Source organism: Pangasianodon hypophthalmus, chromosome 25 (assembly GCF_027358585.1).
Source record: "Pangasianodon hypophthalmus isolate fPanHyp1 chromosome 25, fPanHyp1.pri, whole genome shotgun sequence".
In the NCBI taxonomy this organism is placed as follows: domain Eukaryota; kingdom Metazoa; phylum Chordata; class Actinopteri; order Siluriformes; family Pangasiidae; genus Pangasianodon; species Pangasianodon hypophthalmus.
This window is the reverse complement of record NC_069734.1, coordinates 19,835,808-19,857,040: the sequence shown is the minus strand read 5'-3', so window position 1 is coordinate 19,857,040 and position 21,233 is coordinate 19,835,808. Positions and strand designations below refer to the sequence as shown.

At 44.9% G+C, this 21,233-nt stretch overlaps 2 protein-coding genes across 5 annotated transcripts; both read right to left on the bottom strand.

The window, feature by feature from the left end:
• Positions 1-321: 321 nt before the first annotated feature.
• On the bottom strand, positions 322-8,352 carry cflara (CASP8 and FADD-like apoptosis regulator a). Of its 4 annotated transcripts, none has more exons than XM_053229400.1 (8): positions 6,759-8,352; positions 4,447-4,755; positions 3,620-3,725; positions 1,772-1,901; positions 1,545-1,597; positions 1,338-1,416; positions 715-1,195; positions 322-508 (listed from the first exon to the last, which is right to left on the bottom strand). In XM_053229400.1, the coding sequence occupies exons 1-8, from the start codon at positions 6,848-6,850 to the stop codon at positions 382-384; spliced, it is 1,377 nt and encodes a 458-aa protein (XP_053085375.1). In that variant the 5' UTR covers positions 6,851-8,352; the 3' UTR covers positions 322-381. The 4 variants fall into 4 exon arrangements, with proteins under 4 accessions (XP_053085375.1, XP_026767648.2, XP_026767649.1 ...); XM_026911847.3 differs by having other exon boundaries at positions 7,125-8,352; XM_026911848.3 differs by having other exon boundaries at positions 7,182-8,352.
• A 118-nt stretch (positions 8,353-8,470) lies between these two features.
• LOC113525359 (syntaxin-10) lies at positions 8,471-20,359 on the bottom strand. Its single transcript, XM_034299791.2, has 8 exons — positions 20,235-20,359; positions 18,767-18,936; positions 11,865-11,959; positions 11,522-11,584; positions 10,109-10,201; positions 9,755-9,861; positions 9,184-9,278; positions 8,471-9,075 (listed from the first exon to the last, which is right to left on the bottom strand). Exons 1-8 carry the CDS (start codon positions 20,261-20,263, stop codon positions 8,999-9,001), a joined length of 729 nt encoding a protein of 242 aa, XP_034155682.1. The 5' UTR covers positions 20,264-20,359; the 3' UTR covers positions 8,471-8,998.
• Between the last annotated feature and the right edge of the window lie 874 nt (positions 20,360-21,233).

The window sequence follows — 21,233 nt, the reverse complement described above, 5'->3', positions numbered from 1 at the left end:
ATCACTGAGCTCCATCACTGCTCTACATCACTGCTCTACATCACTGAGCTCCATCACTGCTCTACATCACTGAGCTCCATCACTGCTCTTCATCACTGCTCTACATCACTGAGCTCCATCACTGTTCTTCATTACTGCTCTACATCTGAGCTACATTACTGCACTACATTGCTGAGCTATACCTCTGAGCTACACCTCAATAAAAATTGTGATTTCACTTCCTGTGTATATAAAAATGTCCTGGTATTTACGTCTATAAATAAGAATAAATAAGGAAAAAACACAATGTTAATGGCAGTGTTTTATGTGAACAGGAGTTCATTAGATTGTGTAGTGTGTGTTATAGGTACAGATTTCTGTGCATGTGTGTGTGTGTGTATGTTACAGGTACAGCCTCTTGCGCAGTGTATGTGTGAATGTGAGGTGATGTATGTTGCCTGGATTTCTCCGGTTGTGTTCCAAAATCTCTCTGTTAACTTCAGTGAGGGCATCAAGCAAATGAAGCCTCCTAGAAACAGAAACAAGCGCACAATTCAGCATGACAATATTAACGTCACACACTCATTACACACGACACACTCCAGGGTTAAACATTCCAACCATACAGCATTACACACTCCAGTGTTACACACTCCAGCGTTACACACTCCAGCGTTACACACTCCAGTGTAAACCACTCATGTAATTTTTGGTTCATTTTTTGCATGTTCATACCTGGTGTGACCTTGCAGGAGGGCGGAGCTTACTGCCTGCAGGTAAACAGAGCTGTGTTCATTTCCATCTAGAATCTCCACCGCTGTCTCACACACACTCCACAGCACATCCTCAGTGTTGTGTAGTGGATGTGTGTGAGGACTGCGTGTGTGCGAAGTGTGTGTGGTGCAGGGTAGTGCATCAGTCTGAAGATTCTGATCTGATCTGATTGTATGATTAAAGAATAGTTTGGGTTTCTCTTTCAGCATCTCACACTCAACGCAAACTTCCATCAACTTAATGTGTGTGTTCAGTGGGGGTGTGTGTGAAGCATGTGTGTGGGTGTTCAGAAGGCAGCAGGTGAACATGGCAGCTCTTTGGAGGACTGAGTTCTGGTTGATGGTCTTCATTATTAAATGTACTTCACATACTTCACACACTTGTGTCTGTGTGTAAGAGAACACATGGAAGCCAAGCTGCTTGAATGTGTGTGTCAGCATCTCTGCAAAACAGAGAACAGGATAGTGTGTAACACTGGGGGGAAGGTTGTGTGAGTGTGTGTGTGTGTGTGTGTGTGTGTGTGTGTGTGTGTGTGAGAGAGAGAGAGAGAGAGAGAGAGAGAGAGAGTGCATACACAAACTTACCTCCATCATTGCCAGTGCAGTCTATAATCACACACACACCCCGTAGATCATAGTTCATATTGTACTCATCTACAGGAACCTAACACACACACACACACACACACACACACAAGAGGAGCTACATTTAGAGCTTTTAGAGAATAGGGAGTTAAGGGTTAGGGGTTAAGGGGCTAAGGCAGTTATGGATAGAGAAGAATATTCTCAAACCTGAATGTGCTGAACTCCAGTCTCACACACGGAGAGCTTCGCTGTCTCACACACTGCAGAACACGATATACACAACTCAATATTACACTCACACACTGCAACATGTGAGTACAGGCCCTACAGACACTGAGGCTGCAGTCGCTAATTAAAGGCCAATTAAACACAAAACACATTATTATTATTATTATTATTATTATTATTATTATCATTATTATTATTGCGTGTACCTCTGTATGACTGAATTTTTTTGATCAGGTCGTTTCTCCTGATGTTCCTCATACACTTTTCGATCAGCTCCAACTGCTCACTTGACACCTCTCCTGTCTGCTCCAACACAGACACCACATCCAGAAAACTCTACACACACACACACAGAGTTTCATATATTTTATCTCTTAGGAAAAGGAGCAGATCTGGAGGGTTCACAGGCATAGAGTGTTTTGGTGAATAACATTGATTATCTCATTACAATGGCACCTGTCAAGAGTTGAGATATATTAGGCAGCAAGTGAACAGTTAGTTCTCGAAGGTGATGTGTTGGAAGCAGGAAAAATGGGCAAGCGTAAGGATCTGAGTGACTCTGACAAGGGCCAAACTGTGATGGTGTCGTAGCAAGTAATGAAGATCAAAGATCATTCCGGAAAGCAGAGGGATTGAGACCATAGACTTTATTCATAGACTTTATCCAGAATCAAGTCGAGTGGTTCTCTGCAGAGAAAAGCTACCCAACTCTTCAGAAGGGCATTCTTATATACATTTACATGAAAAAAACTTCCACATCCTGTTTTTCACAAGACCCAACATTCCCATATATGCTTGTTCCTGCTTGCTCCTGCTCTCCCCACTTAGCAGGATAACAATGCCTACATAAGGTCATATAGATCCCTTTCAGGCCTCCCTGACACCTTGTGCACTATACCGGTTCCTATCTATAACATTGCGGATTAAATATTATCAAATATGAGTACACATTTTGTGCTTAATATTTTGTGGTTACAATATGTCTATAATGGCTAGACGACTGGGTCAGAGAGTCTCCAAAACAGCAGGTCTTGTGGGGTGTTCCTGGTGTGCAGTGGTTAGTAGCTACCAAAAGTGGTCCATGGAAGGACAACCGGTGAACAGGAGACAGGGTCATGGGCTCCCAAGGCTCACTGATGCACGTGGGGACTGAAGCTCCGTCTGGTCCGATCCCACAGAAGAGCTACTGTAGCACAAACTGCTGAAAAGTAAATGCTGCTCTGATAGAAAGGAGTCAGAACACACAGTGCAGTGCAGCTTGCTGCGTATGGAGCTGCGTAGCTGCAGAGCGGTCAGAGAGCCCATGCTGACCCTGTCCACCACCCAAAGCTCCTACAATGGGCACGTGAGCATCAGAACTGGACCATGGAAGAAGGTGGCCTGGTCCAAGGAAATGCGTTTTCTTTTACATCATGTGGACGGCCGGGTGTGTGTGTGTGTCGCTTACCTGGGGAAGAGATGGCACCAGGATGCACTATGGGAAGAAGGCAAGCTGGTGAAGGCAGTGTGATGGTCTGGGCAATGTTCTGCTGGGAAACCTCGGGTCCTGGCCTTCACGTGGATATTACTTTGACACGTACCACCTACCTAAACATTGCTGCAGACCAAGTTACACCCCTTCATGGTAACAGTGTTCCCTAATGGCAGTGGTCTCTTTCAGCAGGATAATGCTCCCTGCAACACTGCAAAGACTGTTCAGGAACGGTTTGAGGAACATGACAAAGAGTTCAAGGTGTTGACTTGGCCTCCAAATTCCCCAGATCTCAATCAGATCAAGCATCTGTGGGACGTGCTGGACAAACAAGTTCGATCTATGGAGGCTCCACCTCACAACTTACAGGACTTAAAGGATCTGCTGCTAACGTCTTGGTGCCAGATACCACACACACCTTCAGAGGTCTTGTGGAGTCCATGCCTCAATGGCTCAGAGCTGTTTTGGTGGCACAAGGGGACCTGCACAATATTAGGCAGGTGGTTTTAATGTTATGGCTGATTGGTGTGTATGCAGTGTGTATAGTGTTTGCAATGTGTATAGTGTGTGTAGAGTGTCTTACAGTTATCTGCTTTGCTTGTTTTTTCGTTATCCTGTTGTGCAGCAGGAAAATGATCGACTGTAACTCATCTGTCTCCAGACTCTCACTCAGATCCTTCATTAGAACCCTACACACACACACACACACACACACACACACACACACACAGCCTTTACAGTCTAATCAAATTTTTTATCTCTTTAGCATTAATCGGTCAAAAACACATACAAAGCAAGTTCTAGATTAAGTGGAGATCGAGATACATAACGACAGATGACTATACAAGACAAGACACTTTCTGGGATCAAGGTAGCATCGCTTGTGTATATTATGAGAAATCTCTTAGACAGAAGGCAGAGGTGGATGTACGAGCTCGACAGTCATGCTCTCTTTGCAGGCCTCCATTTTAGTGCTCACCTGCAGGAATAGTGCTCCATCTGTGTTTTCAATCATGTCATGAACACTTCAGTAATATAGGACACTTCAATAATAGAGGACACTATTAAATCTTTGATGTGTGTTACCTGTAAGGTGAGATGCAAGTGTGTTACCTGTAAGGTGAGATGCAAGTGTGTTACCTGTAAGGTGAGATGCGATTGTGTTACCTGTAAAGTGAGATGCGAGTGGATTACCTGTAATGGGAGATGTGAGTGTGTTACCTCTAAGGTGAGATGCAAGTGTGTTATGTATAGAATGAAATGTGAGTGTGTTACCCGTAAGGTGAATATCAAGTGTGTCACCTGTAGGATGAGATGTGAGTATGTTACCTGCAAGATGGGAATTGAGTGTGTTACCTGTAGGATGAGATGTGAGTATGTCACCTGTAAGATGAATATCAAGTGTGTTACCTGTAAGGTGAGATGACTCCACCCCTCCTCAGTTCCTCCTCCACCTGCTCTCTGTTTTTTCCCAGAATCTGTTTCAGAATGTCAAAGCGTTTTAGGTGAAACAGTACTTCCATCATGATGATGTCAGCAGGCCGTGATTGACCACTGCAAGTTACTATGGCGACGAGCGCTGATCGCGCGTCCTCCACTCGTTGTCCAAAGAGAAGGTCAGAAGTCAGAAACATCAGCGTTTTACACTCATCTATGGTTAACACATCTATCACGTGGTTCACCACGGAGCAGAACTCCCCTGCCATCACAGAGTGTGGGCTACACACGTAAACACACAACAAACACACAAAAAAATTAACACACACCAAACACACACACACACCAAACACACAGGCATGTGCCAAACACAGACACACACTAAACACACAGGCACATGCCAAACACACACTGAACACACAGGCACATGCCAAACACACACTGAACACACAGGCACATGCCAAACACACACTGAACACACAGGCACATGCCAAACACACACTGAACACACAGGCACATGCCAAACACACACTGAACACACAGGCACATGCCAAACACACACTGAACACACAGGCATGTGCCAAACACAGACACACACTAAACACACAGGCACATGCCAAACACACACTGAACACACTAAACACACAGGCACATGCCAAACACACACTGAACACACTAAACACACAGGCACATGCCAAACACACACTCACGTGCCAAACACAGGCACACCAAATACACAGGCACATGCCAAACACACACTGAACACAAGTGACACAAGATGGTGTTTTATACTGCAGCTGCTGGAATTTTAAGCAGTGTAAATGTGGTGTGCATTATGACATCACACCCTAATGATAGTCGACACGTCACACATTTTAACAGTTTCGAGTTAGATTTAATGTTGCTGAACGTCTGAGAGATGAGTTAGTTCCTGCTCTCACTTACAGTACCTTATAGCACTGATAAACAGTCATTCTTTACCAGTTTCTCTCTCTCACTCTCTCTCTGTCTCTCTCAAAAAATGCAGCTTGTCATGTTCCTGAAAAGTTTTAAAAAGTGTTTAAAAAAGTGTGATGAGTTGTTCATTAATAAATTAAAATTTTTAATTGTTGGCAAATCGCTGTGGAATAAGAAGAATACTATCTCTGACATACAAAATCTATTTCTTTATCCTCGGGGGTGTGGCAGCACACTCAGCACACACACTTCCCCGTCCTTGCCGAACACACACAGACACAGGTTTTTAGACTGATGGTATTGTTAGTTCTGACCTAGTGAACCGGTATGAGGATGTGCTTATTGATGGAAACATGAAAGCACTTCTGTAAATTGATTACTTTAGGTGTGTGTATTAATTCTGGTTTTGCCAGCTGTGTAAATGCAATTAAAATTTGCTAAATTAAGTTAGAGGCAACAAAGTGAGCTTGCTAACTTTCCAACCTTAAACACTATACTGCACAAAAGTAACAGACAGTTATAGCATCTAATTCAGCCTCTTTTAATGAAATAATAGAGTTATAGCTACAATTAGAACTTCTGCCACGGATCTTCTGTGCTGTACGATGAAAAACCACCCCTTCAAACTTATGTGAAGCTGTTAAGTGCAACAAATTCCATTGAAATTGAAGTAATTTTCCACATTTCAAAGACAAAAAGATTGTGTGATTGGACATTAATGCTCTATTACTGAGCTGAAGCCCTCACATTTATTTTCTGAACTCCACTAATTTGATTTAATGCCACATGAAAATGCTGAAAGATTATGCTGAGCTTCACACACTGCAGTCTACAGGAGTTGAGCTGTATGAGAGTGAAACTTCTTTATATGGATTTTTGCAAAAATGCACAATAGTTTTTGTCAGGTGGCCAAGTATACCAGCAGTGTATTATTTTACTTTACATATCATGGTGTTAAACTCTGTGCCACTCTCATGGCTGTGGGTTAAAACAACACAGCGGTGGAGATTTCGGTTTCCAGTTTAGCTCTCCGATGTCTGATTCAGAAAACACTGAGGCCATAAAAGGATTAATTTCAGACACTAATAAAGGATGAAAACCACACGCTGAGCAGAAAAGACAGACTGTACATTTGTGATGATCCATAAACACACTGCTGCAGTCTTGAATAGTGCAGAATATTACAGAATTAGTACAGAATTAGTACAGAATTAGTACAGAATTACACGCATGTGTGTGACTACAAATCGGAGCAAAAACAAAGTCTTTTTTTAAATATATAATAATAATAATAATAATAATAATAATAATAATAATAACAAGGTAACTCAAGATGTGGAGCACTGTAAGCCAGTAGTCTCGGCAGAGAAGCCCGATGCACTGAGCTGTAAGTGCAGTCAGCTGGGGGAAGGTGCTGCATCACCGCTTGTTTTTAATCGAACATGTTCAGTGTGTAGTAACGAGCTAAACTGCTGCTCACTCACGCGCCCTCACGCGCCCTCACGCGCTCAGCGCGGAAACTGCAGCTGTTTACTATCTGGTCGGAATTTAAACCCGAGCGCGAGCTCACAATTCGGTAACGTCATGAACCGGTGCTGATTGACGGCCTGCTTGCACGCGCTCAGGAACGTATAGTGCGATAAAACACACAAAATGTTATTTAAAAACTGTTATATAAAAACATAAATATTTACTGCGGAAGTTTGGGTCGCGAGCCCACCGTGATCACAGACTTTATTTACATAGCTTACGGTAATGCAGCTCGCGCTCTCCTCCGTTACTCAACACCACGCTGCATAATGCGCATCTCTCTCCCACACCCACAGCGCGCGCTCCTCTGGGCTTTAAAACCGAAAGCAAGGCTGACCGGAACAGGAAGTGACAGTAAATAAACAGTCTGCACGAGGCGCTAATTTTTTCCTAACAAAACTTCACCCTATAAGCGATTACATGCTTTTCACTGTTACACGATGCGCGTTTAATCTGTTTATTATTAGGCTTTATTAGGAATGAATATAAGCCTATCGTGTTACAGTCGTAACTACTGTGCTGTTATAGGAAATTAATCAACACTTAGGATTTGAGAATTCAGCCCTGCTGTTGAATACATCATTATAATCAACACAGTTTCTGTTAAAACAATAATAAATTAACTATCATTCAGGTGTGAGGTCAGTGCGTGTCCCTGCTGTTCTGTGTGTGTGTGTGTGTGTGTGTGTCCTGTCCACACACGCTGACTAACTTACAGGCAGCAGTGATGATTAAACACAAATAATTACGTGTCAGAGGGAATTATGGGAAATAGATCTGTTGCTGTTTCCAGTGCTGGGAGTAAATCCTGCCATTGCTCAGGTCATGGGTTGGTTGTGATGCCTTGGGGCTAAAGTCAGATTTAACTTTGACCCAGTTTAGACCTTTCCAAAGCTCAACCAACAAGATAAGCCCTCTTTCATAATGACTCAGTACACAACTCACTTATTACAATGGAAGAGCTGCTACCGATTTGCATGTTTCAGTATGTAGAGGTATTTTATATAACGAAAGCCAGACCAGTCTTCTGTAGCAGAACATCAAACTTCCAACCTAAAACAGCTGTGGAATCAGTCATCACGCCCTGGAGTTCTCGGATGAGGTTGAACTCACTGTTAGTTTGCTGAGTCCCATATACACATTTTTTTTCCTTCCATTTTTTCTCCTTTCTTCTCCTAAGCCAGACCTTTTGTTTGAGATTTACATACATGCAGAATGGACTAGCTCTATGAATGATCTGCGTTTTCAAGCAGGTAATGATGACGTAACAACGCTTTCACCTGGTAAAAATTGTCATTCATACGTCGTGCAAGCCGCAAAACGCTGATCATCTGTAGGCGGTATTACACACACTGCACATCAGATCAGTTATATGGAAGTAAGTCATGTTTTCTGTTAAAGTAGGCAAATCCACTCTCATCTGTCTGTTTATGAAGTGTGTGCATGTGTGTGTGTGTGTGTTCAGTCATATGAAATGCAGGTGTGTGTAATAAACTCTTAACACGATCAATTCATGTGACCTCTCATTTATTTACCATGTCACTGTTTACACTTTTTATTTGTTCAGATTTTCTCTTTATCATTTTTGAGTTGTATTTTTGCCAAACTAGAAAATAAAAACAAGGCCACCATTTATAACAACGCAGTCGACAAAGTCTTTAATATAATATCATGATAATATCACAGACTGTGATTTAAAAAAAGAGCATTATTATAGAGCAAATGGCATTATTATTATTGTTATTATTATTATTATTATTATTATTATTATTATATAAAAGTTTAATATCTATACATTATTCTCAGTAACTGTTCAGTTTCATCACCACTGCAGTGTAAAAACATTAACACTAAAAAACTCCCACAATCACACACAGACACACATCAGAAAGACAGACAGACAGAGAGAGAGAGAGAGAGAGAGACAGAGAGAGAGAGACAGAGAGAGACAGAGAGATTAACAGTCTGCTGGGTGGAGGAGAGCACACCTGTCTCTCTCCCTCTCTGTCTCCTGGACGGACAGACAAATGTGCCGCTCTCACAGAGTAAAGAAGAGGATGAGGACGACGATGAGGATGATGAGGAGAGCACCGATAGCACACCACTGTCTCCGGCCTACACACACACACACACACACACACACACACAGTAATGATACACACTGAAGACAACAAGATGTCAACAATCCTCGCTATAAAGTCACTATAAAGTGTGTGAACTCACTGCTGGTCATGTGTGAAACTTTCTCCAGTTTCTTCAGCACGGAATCCATTCTGGAACCCGTCTGCTCCATCTCCTCACTGAACTCCCCCAGCATACTACACACACACACACACACACACACACACACACACACACACACACACACACAGAGTTCTTCTGATTCCTGCTGGCTGGTGCTTGCAGGACATGCTGTAAAGCTGAGGGCTCTCCTCAGACCAAAAAGAAATGACTGCTGCAGAACCCAGAGCACAGAACGCACCTGCTCCCTACGGTGAGAGACCACTAACCCTAACCACTGCACAAGTCATTTCAGCAGGTTATTGAAGGAACAGTGTAACCCTGTCTGGGAACGCTGCTGTCTCTGAGAACACTTCAGTCTCTCGGGACCACTGTCCTCCTTGAAAACCTTTGAGCGAGCAGCACTGAGGTAGATCCCTCTCCCACTTCCCTCCCTCCAGCTCTTACACATTACCGCATCCTCCAGATTTAACCCCTTCATTATCACTGTGATGTAGTATTGGTATGAACAATGCATAAACTCTGTGTGTGTGTGTGTGTGTGTGTGTCTTACATAGCCTGCTCATCCAGTTCATCTCCAATCCTTTCACTCATGTCCTTCAGAACACGGATACTTCCGGAAACCAGCTCCAACTGCTCATCCTGCTCCTGAACTATCAGCTAAACACACACACACATACACACACAAACACACAATAATACAGAACTGCTCATGAACTATCAGTTACACACACACACACACACACACACACACACACGCACACACACACACACACACAATAATACTGAACTGCTCATGAACTATCAGTTACACACACACACACACACACACACGCACACACAATAATACTGAACTGCTCATGAACTATCAGCTACACACACAAAATAATACACAGGTTGTGTGTACCTGCTGCTGCTCCTGTTGTTCCTGAATGTACCTTGAATTTGCTGATACCAGGTGAGGATCCAAACCTGCATTCCGCTGTGTGTCCAACAGAGCCTACACACACACACACACACACACACACAACACACACACATCAGTATTGAGTATCAGGATTGACCTCAGGTTGCTGGCATTCTACAGCAGCCATGTTACCGCGGCGCTATTCTACCACACCTTTTAGCCCTGTTAATTTAAATACTATAGTTATAGTGCCTGTACTGTGTGAATTGATCACGCTCATGTTACATAATTCAGTCTTGTAATTAGAAACTTGTTTAAATTAAGTTTAGCATAAGCAATGCAATCACATTTTGATGAGAATCGTAATATTTTTATGTAAACCATATGTAATATTTTTTCTTAAATCTAACCGACCACACATTCCATTTTTTCCGCGTACTGTGTTGAGCTGCAGTATATTGTTCCATGCGCCACCTGGTGGATATTGTGTCAATTTATATTGTGTCAGTTTATTTATATTGTGTAAATTCTAAGAAGCGTGCCTGCAGGGTGCCGCGTGATCACGCACGACGAACCGCATGAAACCACGTAAAAAAACACGCATTCTTGAAGGCCACATCTGTACATGCATCGATGTTTACGTATTGAATCGATACATCGTTATTTGATCGATACATCGTTCCATATCGATGGATCGTTACACCCCTTGTGTCTACCTGTAAAGACATGTGATAGATTTGTGTTTATAGCTTCACCTGTGTAGTGCCCTTTTTACAAAACAATAAGTCCAGCAGCTTTGGACTCATTTTCACGAACCACAAGCAGAAGTTCCAACAACAGCCACAAATTCCATATCTTTGGAAGCTTTGGATATCCCTATCCATTTATTTTTCGTTCTTAGAGTTTCTCTTAGCAGATATTCCGTAGTGCAAACATTTCTAAAGTCCCATTTGCACACACGTTGTTATGCTTGCATGTTTTTTATGGTCAAAATACTGCTGACTTCCTCGCCAACTCCACACCCCTTCCTGTCTGGAACCTTACAGCATTCTTATTTCTTAGGGCGCCACCCAGTGGTCAAAAAGCAAACATTAAGCGCAAATGTAAAGAAAGGTGTAAATGGCTCCGACAACCTGGTTGTCAGGCCTGTGAGGTTAGAAAGTTAAATTCTGACAAAACGTTTATGTATTTAATATAAACAAACTCCACTCTCACCCTCTCTACCTGTCAGTGCTGCCGCAGCTACTGCATATTAATATTTATTATTATTATTATTATTATTATTTTCCTAGTGGATGATTCCTGACTTCTGATTCAGTTACAATGGATGCCTGCGACTTTTGACCCCAGTTACAAACCAGACAGGATGTGAGAAAATCAGTTGATGAGAAATACTAATATTAAATGACTCACCTGTCTGTTCTTCTTCTCAGCCTGAGCAACAGCAGAGGGACTGGAGAGCTGCTGCTTCATCTCCTACACACACACACACACACACACACACACACACACACACACACACAAAATCAATGTCTGAACATTAAAACAGGATGATGGATGAAGATCTACACCATGAGTGTGTCAGTAAGCGCTCTACAGCTGTTAGCACAGTGAGAAAACAAAACAGAAATGTGTAGTGAGCCACCTACATATGCAGTGATTGGCCAGTACTGACGTAGTAGTGGAACTGGACAAGATGCTTTAGTACCCTCACCTGTGTGTGTGTGTGTGTGTGTGTGTGTGTGTGTGTGTATACCTGTACAGCAGTGCGGGTTTGCTCCACAAACTCTCTTCTCTCCTGCAGTTCGTTCTCACACAGACGGAATTTACCTGGGTTTGACTGTACAATACCTCTTTCAGTCAAGGCTCAAACACTACACACACACACACACACACACACACACACACACACACACACACACACTCACACACACTCATTCAACACAGAACAATTAGCTCACATCACCGTCTGTCTCTTCCCTCCAGTTCCCTGTCTCTCTCGCTCCAGGATACTGATCATCTCCTGTACATCCTCTAAGTCCCACTCGAGGGCCCATCTCTCTTTTGCCTGTCTCTCTCTCTTTTGCCTGTCTCTCTCTCTTTTGCCTGTCTCTCTCTCTCTCTCTCTCTCTTTTGCCTGTCTCTCTCTCTTTTGCCTGTCTCTCTCTCTCTCTCTCTCTCTTTTGCCTGTCTCTCTCTCTTTTGCCTGTCTCTCTCTCTTTTGCCTGTCTCTCTCTCTCTCTCTCTTTTGCCTGTCTCTCTCTCTTTTGCCTGTCTCTCTCTCTCTCTCTCTCTTTTGCCTGTCTCTCTCTCTTTTGCCTGTCTCTCTCTCTTTTGCCTGTCTCTCTCTCTCTCTCTCTCTTTTGCCTGTCTCTCTCTCTTTTGCCTGTCTCTCTCTCTTTTGCCTGTCTCTCTCTCTTTTGCCTGTCTCCCTCTCTCTCTCTCTCACAGTTCAGTGTGCTTTATTAACATGACTGTTTTTACAATGCTAATATAACATTTATACAGACAAATAACAACAAATACAGGAATAGAAAAACAATGAATAAAATAAACACTAAACATGAATAGACATTAATTAAATGAACAGATTTATTACAAAAAGATTAATTTCTACAATACATTAATTTATATAAAATGGCATAGCTGTATAAAATATTAGATAATATTAGGATTGGATTAAATTAGTGTTTCTTGTATGATGGAGTGTGAATGTGAACTTAACTGCTCTCTCTCTCTGTGTGTGTGTGTGTGTGTGTGTGTGTGACTGTTCACATGGAGACTGATTGGGTTTTTCTTTGGCTATATATTTCCTTTTTCCAGTGCACATTAAAATTTGTTTTACTAGTGACAAACATCTACTTTATTTTGGTTAGAAGTTTAATTTTGTGAGTTTTTGACAACTTTTTGTAACAACGTCGGGATGGCGTCCCTCCCCGTGGGCGAAGCGTCACCTGTGTCGCTCCGTCACGGTATCAGGTGTGTGTCTGCGCTAGGCGTGACTGTGGAGGATGTGTTGAAGGCGGTGGGAGAGCAGGTTGGCTACAACAACATTTCTTCAGCGTCTAGGATGAACAAGGCGGTGGTGGTTTTTGTAAGAGAGGAAGAGCTAGTTAATCGCTTGGTAAGCAGTGGAATCGTGGTAGGTGGAGGTTTTGTTATTGTTTCTCCGACTACTACAGTCACTGTGTCTAATGTACCACCCTTCATCCATAATGATGAGATTGAACGGGGGCTTGCATGATATGCAAAGTTTGCAAGCGAAATAAAAATGATTCCACTGGGATGCAAAAACACGGCCTTGAAACATTTCATGTCATTAAGGAGGCAGGTGTTTATGTTTCTGAATGAGCCGGAGCTGGGTGTGTCATTTAAAGTGTTTCATGAGGGAAGAGCGTGTATGGTGTACGCAAATACCAGCAGCATGAAGTGTTTTGAGCGTGGGGATATCGGGCCCAAGAGGCTGGCGTGCCCACATAAGGCCCAGGTTAGTGAGAAGACTGCCGGGTCTGATCCTACTGCCGGGCCTGATCCTACTGCCGGGCCTGACGCTACTGCCGGGCCTGATCCTACTGCCGGGCCTGATGCTACTGCCGGGTCTAGTTCTACTGCCGGGCCTGATCCTACTGCCGGGCCTGATCCTACTGCCGGGCCTGATGCTACTGCCGGGTCTAGTTCTACTGCCGGGCCTGATGCTACTGCCGGGCCTGATGCTACTGCCGGGTCTAGTTCTACTGCCGGGCCTGATGCTACTGCCGGGTCTAGTTCTACTGCCGGGTCTAGTTCTACTGCCGGGCCTGATCCTACTGCCGGGCCTGATCCTACTGCCGGGCCTGATGCTACTGCTGGGTCTAGTTCTACTGCCGGGCCTGAACCTACTGCCGGGCCTGACGCTACTGCCGGGCCTGACGCTACTGCCGGGCCTGATGCTACTGCCGGGTCTAGTTCTACTGCCGGGCCTGACGCTACTGCCGGGCCTGACGCTACTGCCGGGTCTGATCCTACTGCCGGGCCTGATCCTACTGCCGGGCCTGATCCTACTGCCGGGTCTCATCCTACTGCCGGGCCTGATCCTACTGCCGGGTCTGATCCTACTGCCGGGGCTAGTTCAACTGCCGGGCCAGATCCTACTGCCGGGCCTAGTTCTACTGCCGGGCCTGATCCTACTGCCGGGCCTAGTTCTACTGCCGGGCCTGATCCTACTGCCGGGTCTGATCCTACTGCCGGGCCTGATGCTACTGCCGGGCCTGATCCTACTGCCGGGCCTAGTTCTACTGCCGGGCCTGAACCTACTGCCGGGTCTCATCCTACTGCCGGGCCTGATCCTACTGCCGGGTCTCATCCTACTGCCGGGTCTGATCCTACTGCCGGGCCTAGTTCTACTGCCGGGCCTGATCCTACTGCCGGGCCTGATCCTACTGCCGGGTCTAGTTCTACTGCCGGGCCTGATGCTACTGCCGGGCCTGATCCTACTGCCGGGCCTAGTTCTACTGCCGGGCCTGAACCTACTGCCGGGTCTGATCCTACTGCCGGGTCTGATCCTACTGCCGGGCCTGATCCTACTGCCGGGCCTAGTTCTACTGCCGGGTCTGATCCTACTGCCGGGCCTAGTTCTAGTGCCGGGTCTGATCCTACTGCCGGGCCTGATGCTACTGCCGGGCCTGATCCTACTGCCGGGTCTGATCCTACTGCCGGGCCTGATCCTACTGCCGGGCCTAGTTCTACTGCCGGGTCTGATCCTACTGCCGGGCCTAGTTCTAGTGCCGGGTCTGATCCTACTGCCGGGCCTGACGCTACTGCCGGGCCTGATCCTACTGCCGGGTCTGATCCTACTGCCGGGCCTGATCCTACTGCCGGGCCTGATCCTACTGCCAGGTCTCATCCTACTGCCGGGCCTGATCCTACTGCCGGGCCCCTTCTACTGCTGCTGAGGTGAATAACAATGAGTCAGGTTCTGAGGAACCCTGGGATATAGAAGAGAGTGACACCTATAATGTTGAACTGATTGATAGCGTCGCTGATGATCAGAATAAAGAAGAAATGGTGAATTCCAATGTAAATAATGATGTATCAGAAATTAATGAAAACGAAGTGATGATTGATGATGAGGTGAATGAAAGGGCTAATGTTGAAGTGGACTGTGTTGAACATCTTGGAACACCACAACGTGTTGAAATGCGTGCTGATACGGAAGTGAGAGATGATGATACACTCTCCGATATCTCTGACATTGGATCACGAACTACGGGAGACAAGTATACACCACAAGAAATAAAAGATTTTTTTAGACGTAACCTTCGGCAAAACCACAGAAATGAAGGAATTTTTTTCCGGACACAGATAAATTCATAGTTTCAGTGTTAACGTTACAAAAAACACTTGGCTACGAGGCTCTAAGTAAGCAGAAAAGGTTCCATCTAAAGAAGATGTTAACAAAGCTAAGAAGGGACAAAGGTAACGCTTCACAAAAATAAAGATGATTAAACCACATAGGGTGTCTGCTTTATCTTGTTTCTTTCTGTTTCTGTTCTCTTTCTATTTCTATTTCTTCATGGAGCCTTTAAGGGTGGGGTCCTTAAACACAAATGGGGGCAGAGACAGAAATAAGATGGCAATGGTGTCGGAGCTATTTAGAATTAAAAGAGTCAGTATTACTTTTTTGCAAGAGACACACACTAGTAGTGATAATGAAACTGAATGGAGTATGTGGTGGGAAGGAAAATCTGTTCTAAGCCATAGGACAAATACTAGCACAGGTGTAGTCACTTTATTTTCTAAAAATATGAATGTGAATATTTTATTATTTTAGAAGAAATTGTAAAAAGAAGAGTATTATTAACTTAAATAGAGTTTAGAGGAATTGTTTTTGTACTTGTTTTTGAATGTTTATGAACCTAACAGTAGGTCTGAGCAGGTGGAAGTCTTTATGAAGTTAAAAAATTTTGTTCAGAAATTTGATGACAATATGTGTCTTATCATTGGAGGGGATTGGAATTGTACTATTAACGTTACAGTTGACAGGAAATGTTGGAAATGAGATGATGTTTAAGAGTCTGGGAGCTGGAAGGCTGAAAGTAGAATTTGCATATTATGGCCTCACTAATGATAAAATGTGTTTCTGTGGTATTTGGTGTGTTAATGATGTTTTATGTGCAACTGATGATAGTTTGTTGATTTTGAATTTTTAATATCTATCTTGAGATAAGGTTTGGTGATGTACGGTTGTAAATTGTAACAATAAAGATTTGGTAAACCTCAAACCTCTCCAGCTCTCTCTCTCCCTATCTCTCTCTTTCCAGCTCTCTCTCTCTCTCTCTCTCTCTCTCTCTCTCCCTATCTCTCTCTTTCCAGCTCTCTCTCTCCAGCTCTCTCTCTCTCTCTCTCTCCAGCTCTCTCTCTCCCTATCTCTCTCTTTCCAGCTCTCTCTCTCTCTCTCTCTCTCCCTATCTCTCTTTCCAGCTCTCTCTCTCTCTCTCTCTCTCTCTCTCTCTCTCCCCCCATCTCTCTCTCTCCCTATCTCTCTCTTTCCAGCTCTCTCTCTCCAGCTCTCTCTCTCTCTCTCTCTCTTTCCAGCTCTCTCTCTCTCTCTCTCTCTCCCTATCTCTCTTTCCAGCTCTCTCTCTCTCTCTCTCTCTCTCTCTCCCCCCATCTCTCTCTCTCCCTATCTCTCTCTTTCCAGCTCTCTCTCTCCAGCTCTCTCTCTCTCTCTCTCTCTCTTCCCATCTCTCTCTCTCCCTATCTCTCTCTTTCCAGCTCTCTCTCCCCATCTCTCTCTTTCCAGCTCTCTCTCTCCAGCTCTCTCTCTCTCTCTCTCTCTCTCTTTCTCTCTCTCCAGCTCTCTCTCTCTCTCCCTATCTCTCTCTCTCCAGCTCTCTCTCTCTCTCGCTCTCTTTCTCTCTCTCCAGCTCTCTCTCTCTCTCTCCCTATCTCTCTCTTTCCAGCTCTCTCTCTCTTTCTCTTTCCAGCTCTCTCTCCCCATCTCTCTCTCTCCAGCTCTCTCTCTCTCCAGCTCTCTCTCTCTTTCTCTCTCTCTCCAGCTCTCTCTCTCTCCAGCTTTCTCTCTCTCCAGCTCTCTCCAGCTCTCTCTCTCTCGCTCTCTCCAGCTCTCTCTCTCTCTCTCTCTCTCTCTCTCCCCCCAGCTCTCTCTCGCTCTCTCCAGCTTTCTCTCTCTCTCTTTCTCTCTCTCTCTCTCTCCAGCTCTCTCTCTCTCTCTCTCTCCAACACACTCTCTCTCTCCAACACACTTTCTCTCTCTCCAGCTCTATCCAGCTCTCTCTCTCTCCAGCTCTATCCAGCTCTCTCTCTCTCTCCAGCTCTCTCTCTCTCTCTCTCTCACTCTCTCCAGCTCTCTCTCCAGCTCTCTCCAGCTCTCTCTCCAGCTCTCTCTCTCTCTCTCTCACTCTCTCCAGCTCTCTCTCCAGCTCTCTCTCCAGCTCTCTCTCTCTCTCTCACTCTCTCTCCAGCTCTCTCTCTCTCTCTCCAGCTCTCTCTCTAGCTCTCTCTCCAGCTCTCTCTCTCTCTCTCTCTCCAGCTCTCTCTCCAGCTCTCTCTCTCTCTCTCACTCTCTCTCCAGCTCTCTCTCTCTCTCTCCAGCTCTCTCTCCAGCTCTCTCTCCAGCTCTCTCTCTCTCTCTCTCTCCAGCTCTCTCCAGCTCTCTCTCTCTCTCTCTCTCTCTCTCTCCAGCTCTCTCTCTCTCTCTCTCTCTCTCCAGCTCTCTCTCTCTCTCTCACTCTCTCCAGCTCTCTCTCTCTCTCTCTCCAGCTCTCTCTCCAGCTCTCTCTCCAGCTCTCTCTCCAGCTCTCTCTCTCTCTCTCTCTCTCCAGCTCTCTCCAGCTCTCTCTCTCTCTCTCTCTCCAGCTCTCTCTCTCTCTCACTCTCTCCAGCTCTCTCTCCAGCTCTCTCTCCAGCTCTCTCTCCAGCTCTCTCTCTCTCTCCAGCTCTCTCTCTCTCACTCTCTCCAGCTCTCTCCAGCTCTCTCTCTCTCTCTCCAGCTCTCTCTCTCTCACTCTCTCCAGCTCTCTCTCGCGCTCTCTCCAGCTCTCTCTCCAGCTCTCTCTCTCTCGCTAGCTCTCTCTCTCTTGCGCTCTCTCCGGCTCTCTCTCTCTCTCTCCAGCTCTCTCTCTCTCTCCAGCTCTCTCTCGCGCTCTCTCCAGCTCTCTCTCTCTCTCTCGCTCTCTCCAGCTCTCTCTCTCTCCAGCTCTCTCTCTCTCCAGCTCTCTCTCTCTCCAGCTCTCTCTCTCTCTCCAGCTCTCTCCAGCTCTCTCTCTCTCCAGCTCTCTCTCTCTCTCTCGCGCGCTCTCTCCAGCTCTCTCTCTCTCCAGCTCTCTCTCTCTCTCCAGCTCTCTCTCTCTCTCTCGCGCGCTCTCTCCAGCTCTCTCTCTCTCCAGCTCTCTCTCTCTCCAGCTCTCTCTCTCTCCAGCTCTCTCTCTCACGCTATCTCTCTCTCTCTCTCTCTAGCTCTCTCTCTCTCTCCAGCTCTCTCTCACTGTCTCACGCTCTCTCCAACTCTCTCTCTCTCTCTCTCACGCTCTCTCACGCTATCTCTCTCTCTCTCTCTCTCTAGCTCTCTCTCTCTCTCCAGCTCTCTCTCACTGTCTCGCGCTCTCTCCAGCTCTCTCTCTCTCTTGCGTGCTCTCTCCAGCTCTCTCTCCAGGATACTGATTGTCTCCTGTAGATCCTCTAAGTCCCACTCGATGGCCCGTAAACAGTTGCGCAGTTCGTTTTTGCTCCATTCGAGTTCATCTCGGCTCACAGGTTCCTCCTCCTGGAGAAGCTCCGCCCATCTCTCACAAAGGCCCCGCCCACGCAGCACTGCCTTCTGTACCTCACTGGCAGAGAGACAGAGGGTGTTTGATCATGAGTGTTCCCGACATCCTCAAACACACCCTCAGTGAGCTTTGTGAGCAACACTGCAACAGCACGGTCACATGATCATGTACGTAAACATAAACACATAAACAATTCACTAAGCTTCCAGTCATTTAGTCCAAATTATCATTAGAACTTATAATAATGCATTATTGTGTAAACATTGCACTGAATAAATATTCATTCATAACAGTTTATAGTTCTGTCAGAGTTAAAGGCATTAAACAGCTGAGGCTGTGGGAGAGTTCGACACTTCGTGATATAAACACCACTCACCGCAGCATTAGTGTGTGTGAGTGCATGTGAGTGTGTGTGAGTGTGTGAGAGTGTGTGTGAGTGTGTGTGAGTGTGTGAGAGTGTGTGTGAGAGTGCTGTGTTGTCACACCGATGTTAAAAACATCAGATCAGGGGCTTGATGGTCAGATCAGGGGTTTGATTGTCAGATCAGGGGCGTGATGGTCAGATCAGGGGCGTGATGGTCAGATCAGGGGCGTGATGATCAGATCAGGGGCGTGATGGTCAGATCAGGGGCGTGATGGTCAGATCAGGGGTTTGATGGTCAGATCAGGGGCGTGATGATCAGATCAGGGGCGTGATGATCAGATCAGGGGTTTGATGATCAGATCAGGGGTTTGATGATCAGATCAGGGGCGTGATGATCAGATCAGGGGTTTGATGGTCAGATCAGGGGCTTGATGGTCAGATCAGGGGCGTGATGATCAGATCAGGGGTTTGATGATCAGATCAGGGGTTTGATGGTCAGATCAGGGGCGTGATGATCAGATCAGGGGCGTGATGGTCAGATCAGGGGTTTGATGGTCAGATCAGGGGTTTGATGGTCAGATCAGGGGTTTGATGGTCAGATCAGGGGTTTGATGATCAGATCAGGGGTTTGATGATCAGATCAGGGGTTTGATGATCAGATCAGGGGTTTGATGATCAGATCAGGGGTTTGATGGTCAGATCAGTTACTCTCACTGTGTGAAGTCAATCATTTATAATAAACACATAGAAATGTAATACACAGTAATGCTGCGGTGTTTAATCTATAAACAAACACACACACACACACACACACACACAGTGAATTAACACACACATTAGCAGAGCTGCTAACTTAGCACTGAGGCTACCTAGCAGGCTAGCTAAATCTGCTGTGGTATGTGTAGCCTTATTTAAAATCTGTATGTAAGAACTTCATTAAAATTTTATAAATTAAATTATATATGTTAGAAAAGTTTGGAAAAAGATTATTTACGCTTTAACGACGAAAAACGGATCATCCATGGTGCAGCTTCAGCACAGTGAAGCCGGAAACATTAGTCACCACATCACTCAGCGCTGGAGCTCGAGCGCAGTGAAGCCGGAAACGCCACACTGCTGCGCACGCGCAGTACACACTACAGAATAAATGTCCCACGGATTTTTACACAATAAAGATTAAAATAAATAAATAAAAATTCTAAATATTATAAAAATACTGTAATATCAATACATTTTAGTACATTTAAATATTTTATGGGGATTTTATTATCACACACACACACACACACACATTATATATATATATATATATATATATATATATATATATATATATATATATATATATATATATATACATTTTTCAAGTGATCACAAATATTGGAACACGTGACTGACAGGTGTTTCTTGTTGCACAGGTGTGTCCTGTTAGATTGATTGTTTAAACAATTAATAATGAATGTGTACTCTTGGTTTGAGCCCTGGGTTGTGAAGACTGCGTTTGTTGTTAAAAAGGACAAACCAAAATGAAGACCAGAGAGCTGTCTATGGGAGAGAAGCAAGCCATTCTGAAGCTGAGAAAAGGGGGAAAATCGAACAGAGCCATTGCACTAGCATGGGGCATAGCCAATATAACAATGTGGAATGTCCTGAAAAGAAAGAAACCACTGATGTACTAACACCCAGACATGGAACAGGTCAGCCAAGGAAACACCAGCAGCTGATGACAGAAACATTGTGAGAGATGTGAAGAAAAACCCAAAAACAACAGTCAGTGACATCACCAACCACCTCCACAGAGCAGGGGTGAAGATACCACAATACACCACTCGAGGAAGACTTCGAGAGTAGAAATATAGAGGCCATACCACAAGATGCAAACCTCTCATCAGCAGTAAGAATCAGAAGGCCGGACTGGAATTCACAAAGAAATACAGAGATGATCCACAAAAGATCTGGAACCAAGATTAATCTCTACCAAAGTGATGGAAAG

Bases quoted from the DNA above. Each gene is read 5' to 3' on its own strand.
- LOC113525359 (XM_034299791.2), bottom strand. From the start codon at position 20,263: ATGGATGATCCGTTTTTCGTCGTTAAAGC. The intron at 11,585-11,864 runs GTATACACACAC...GTGTGTGTGTAG, and splicing joins AAACCCGCACTGCTGTACAG to GAGATGAAGCAGCAGCTCTC. The intron at 10,202-11,521 runs GTGAGTCATTTA...GTGTGTGTGTAG, and splicing joins CTGAGAAGAAGAACAGACAG to GCTCTGTTGGACACACAGCG.
- cflara (XM_053229399.1), bottom strand. From the start codon at position 5,219: ATGTGCCTGTGTATTTGGTGTGCCTGTGTTTGGCACGTGAGTGTGTGT. The intron at 1,196-1,337 runs GTAAGTTTGTGT...TCTGTTTTGCAG, and splicing joins CTGCACTGGCAATGATGGAG to AGATGCTGACACACACATTC. The intron at 509-714 runs GTATGAACATGC...TTCTGTTTCTAG, and splicing joins CTCCTGCAAGGTCACACCAG to GAGGCTTCATTTGCTTGATG.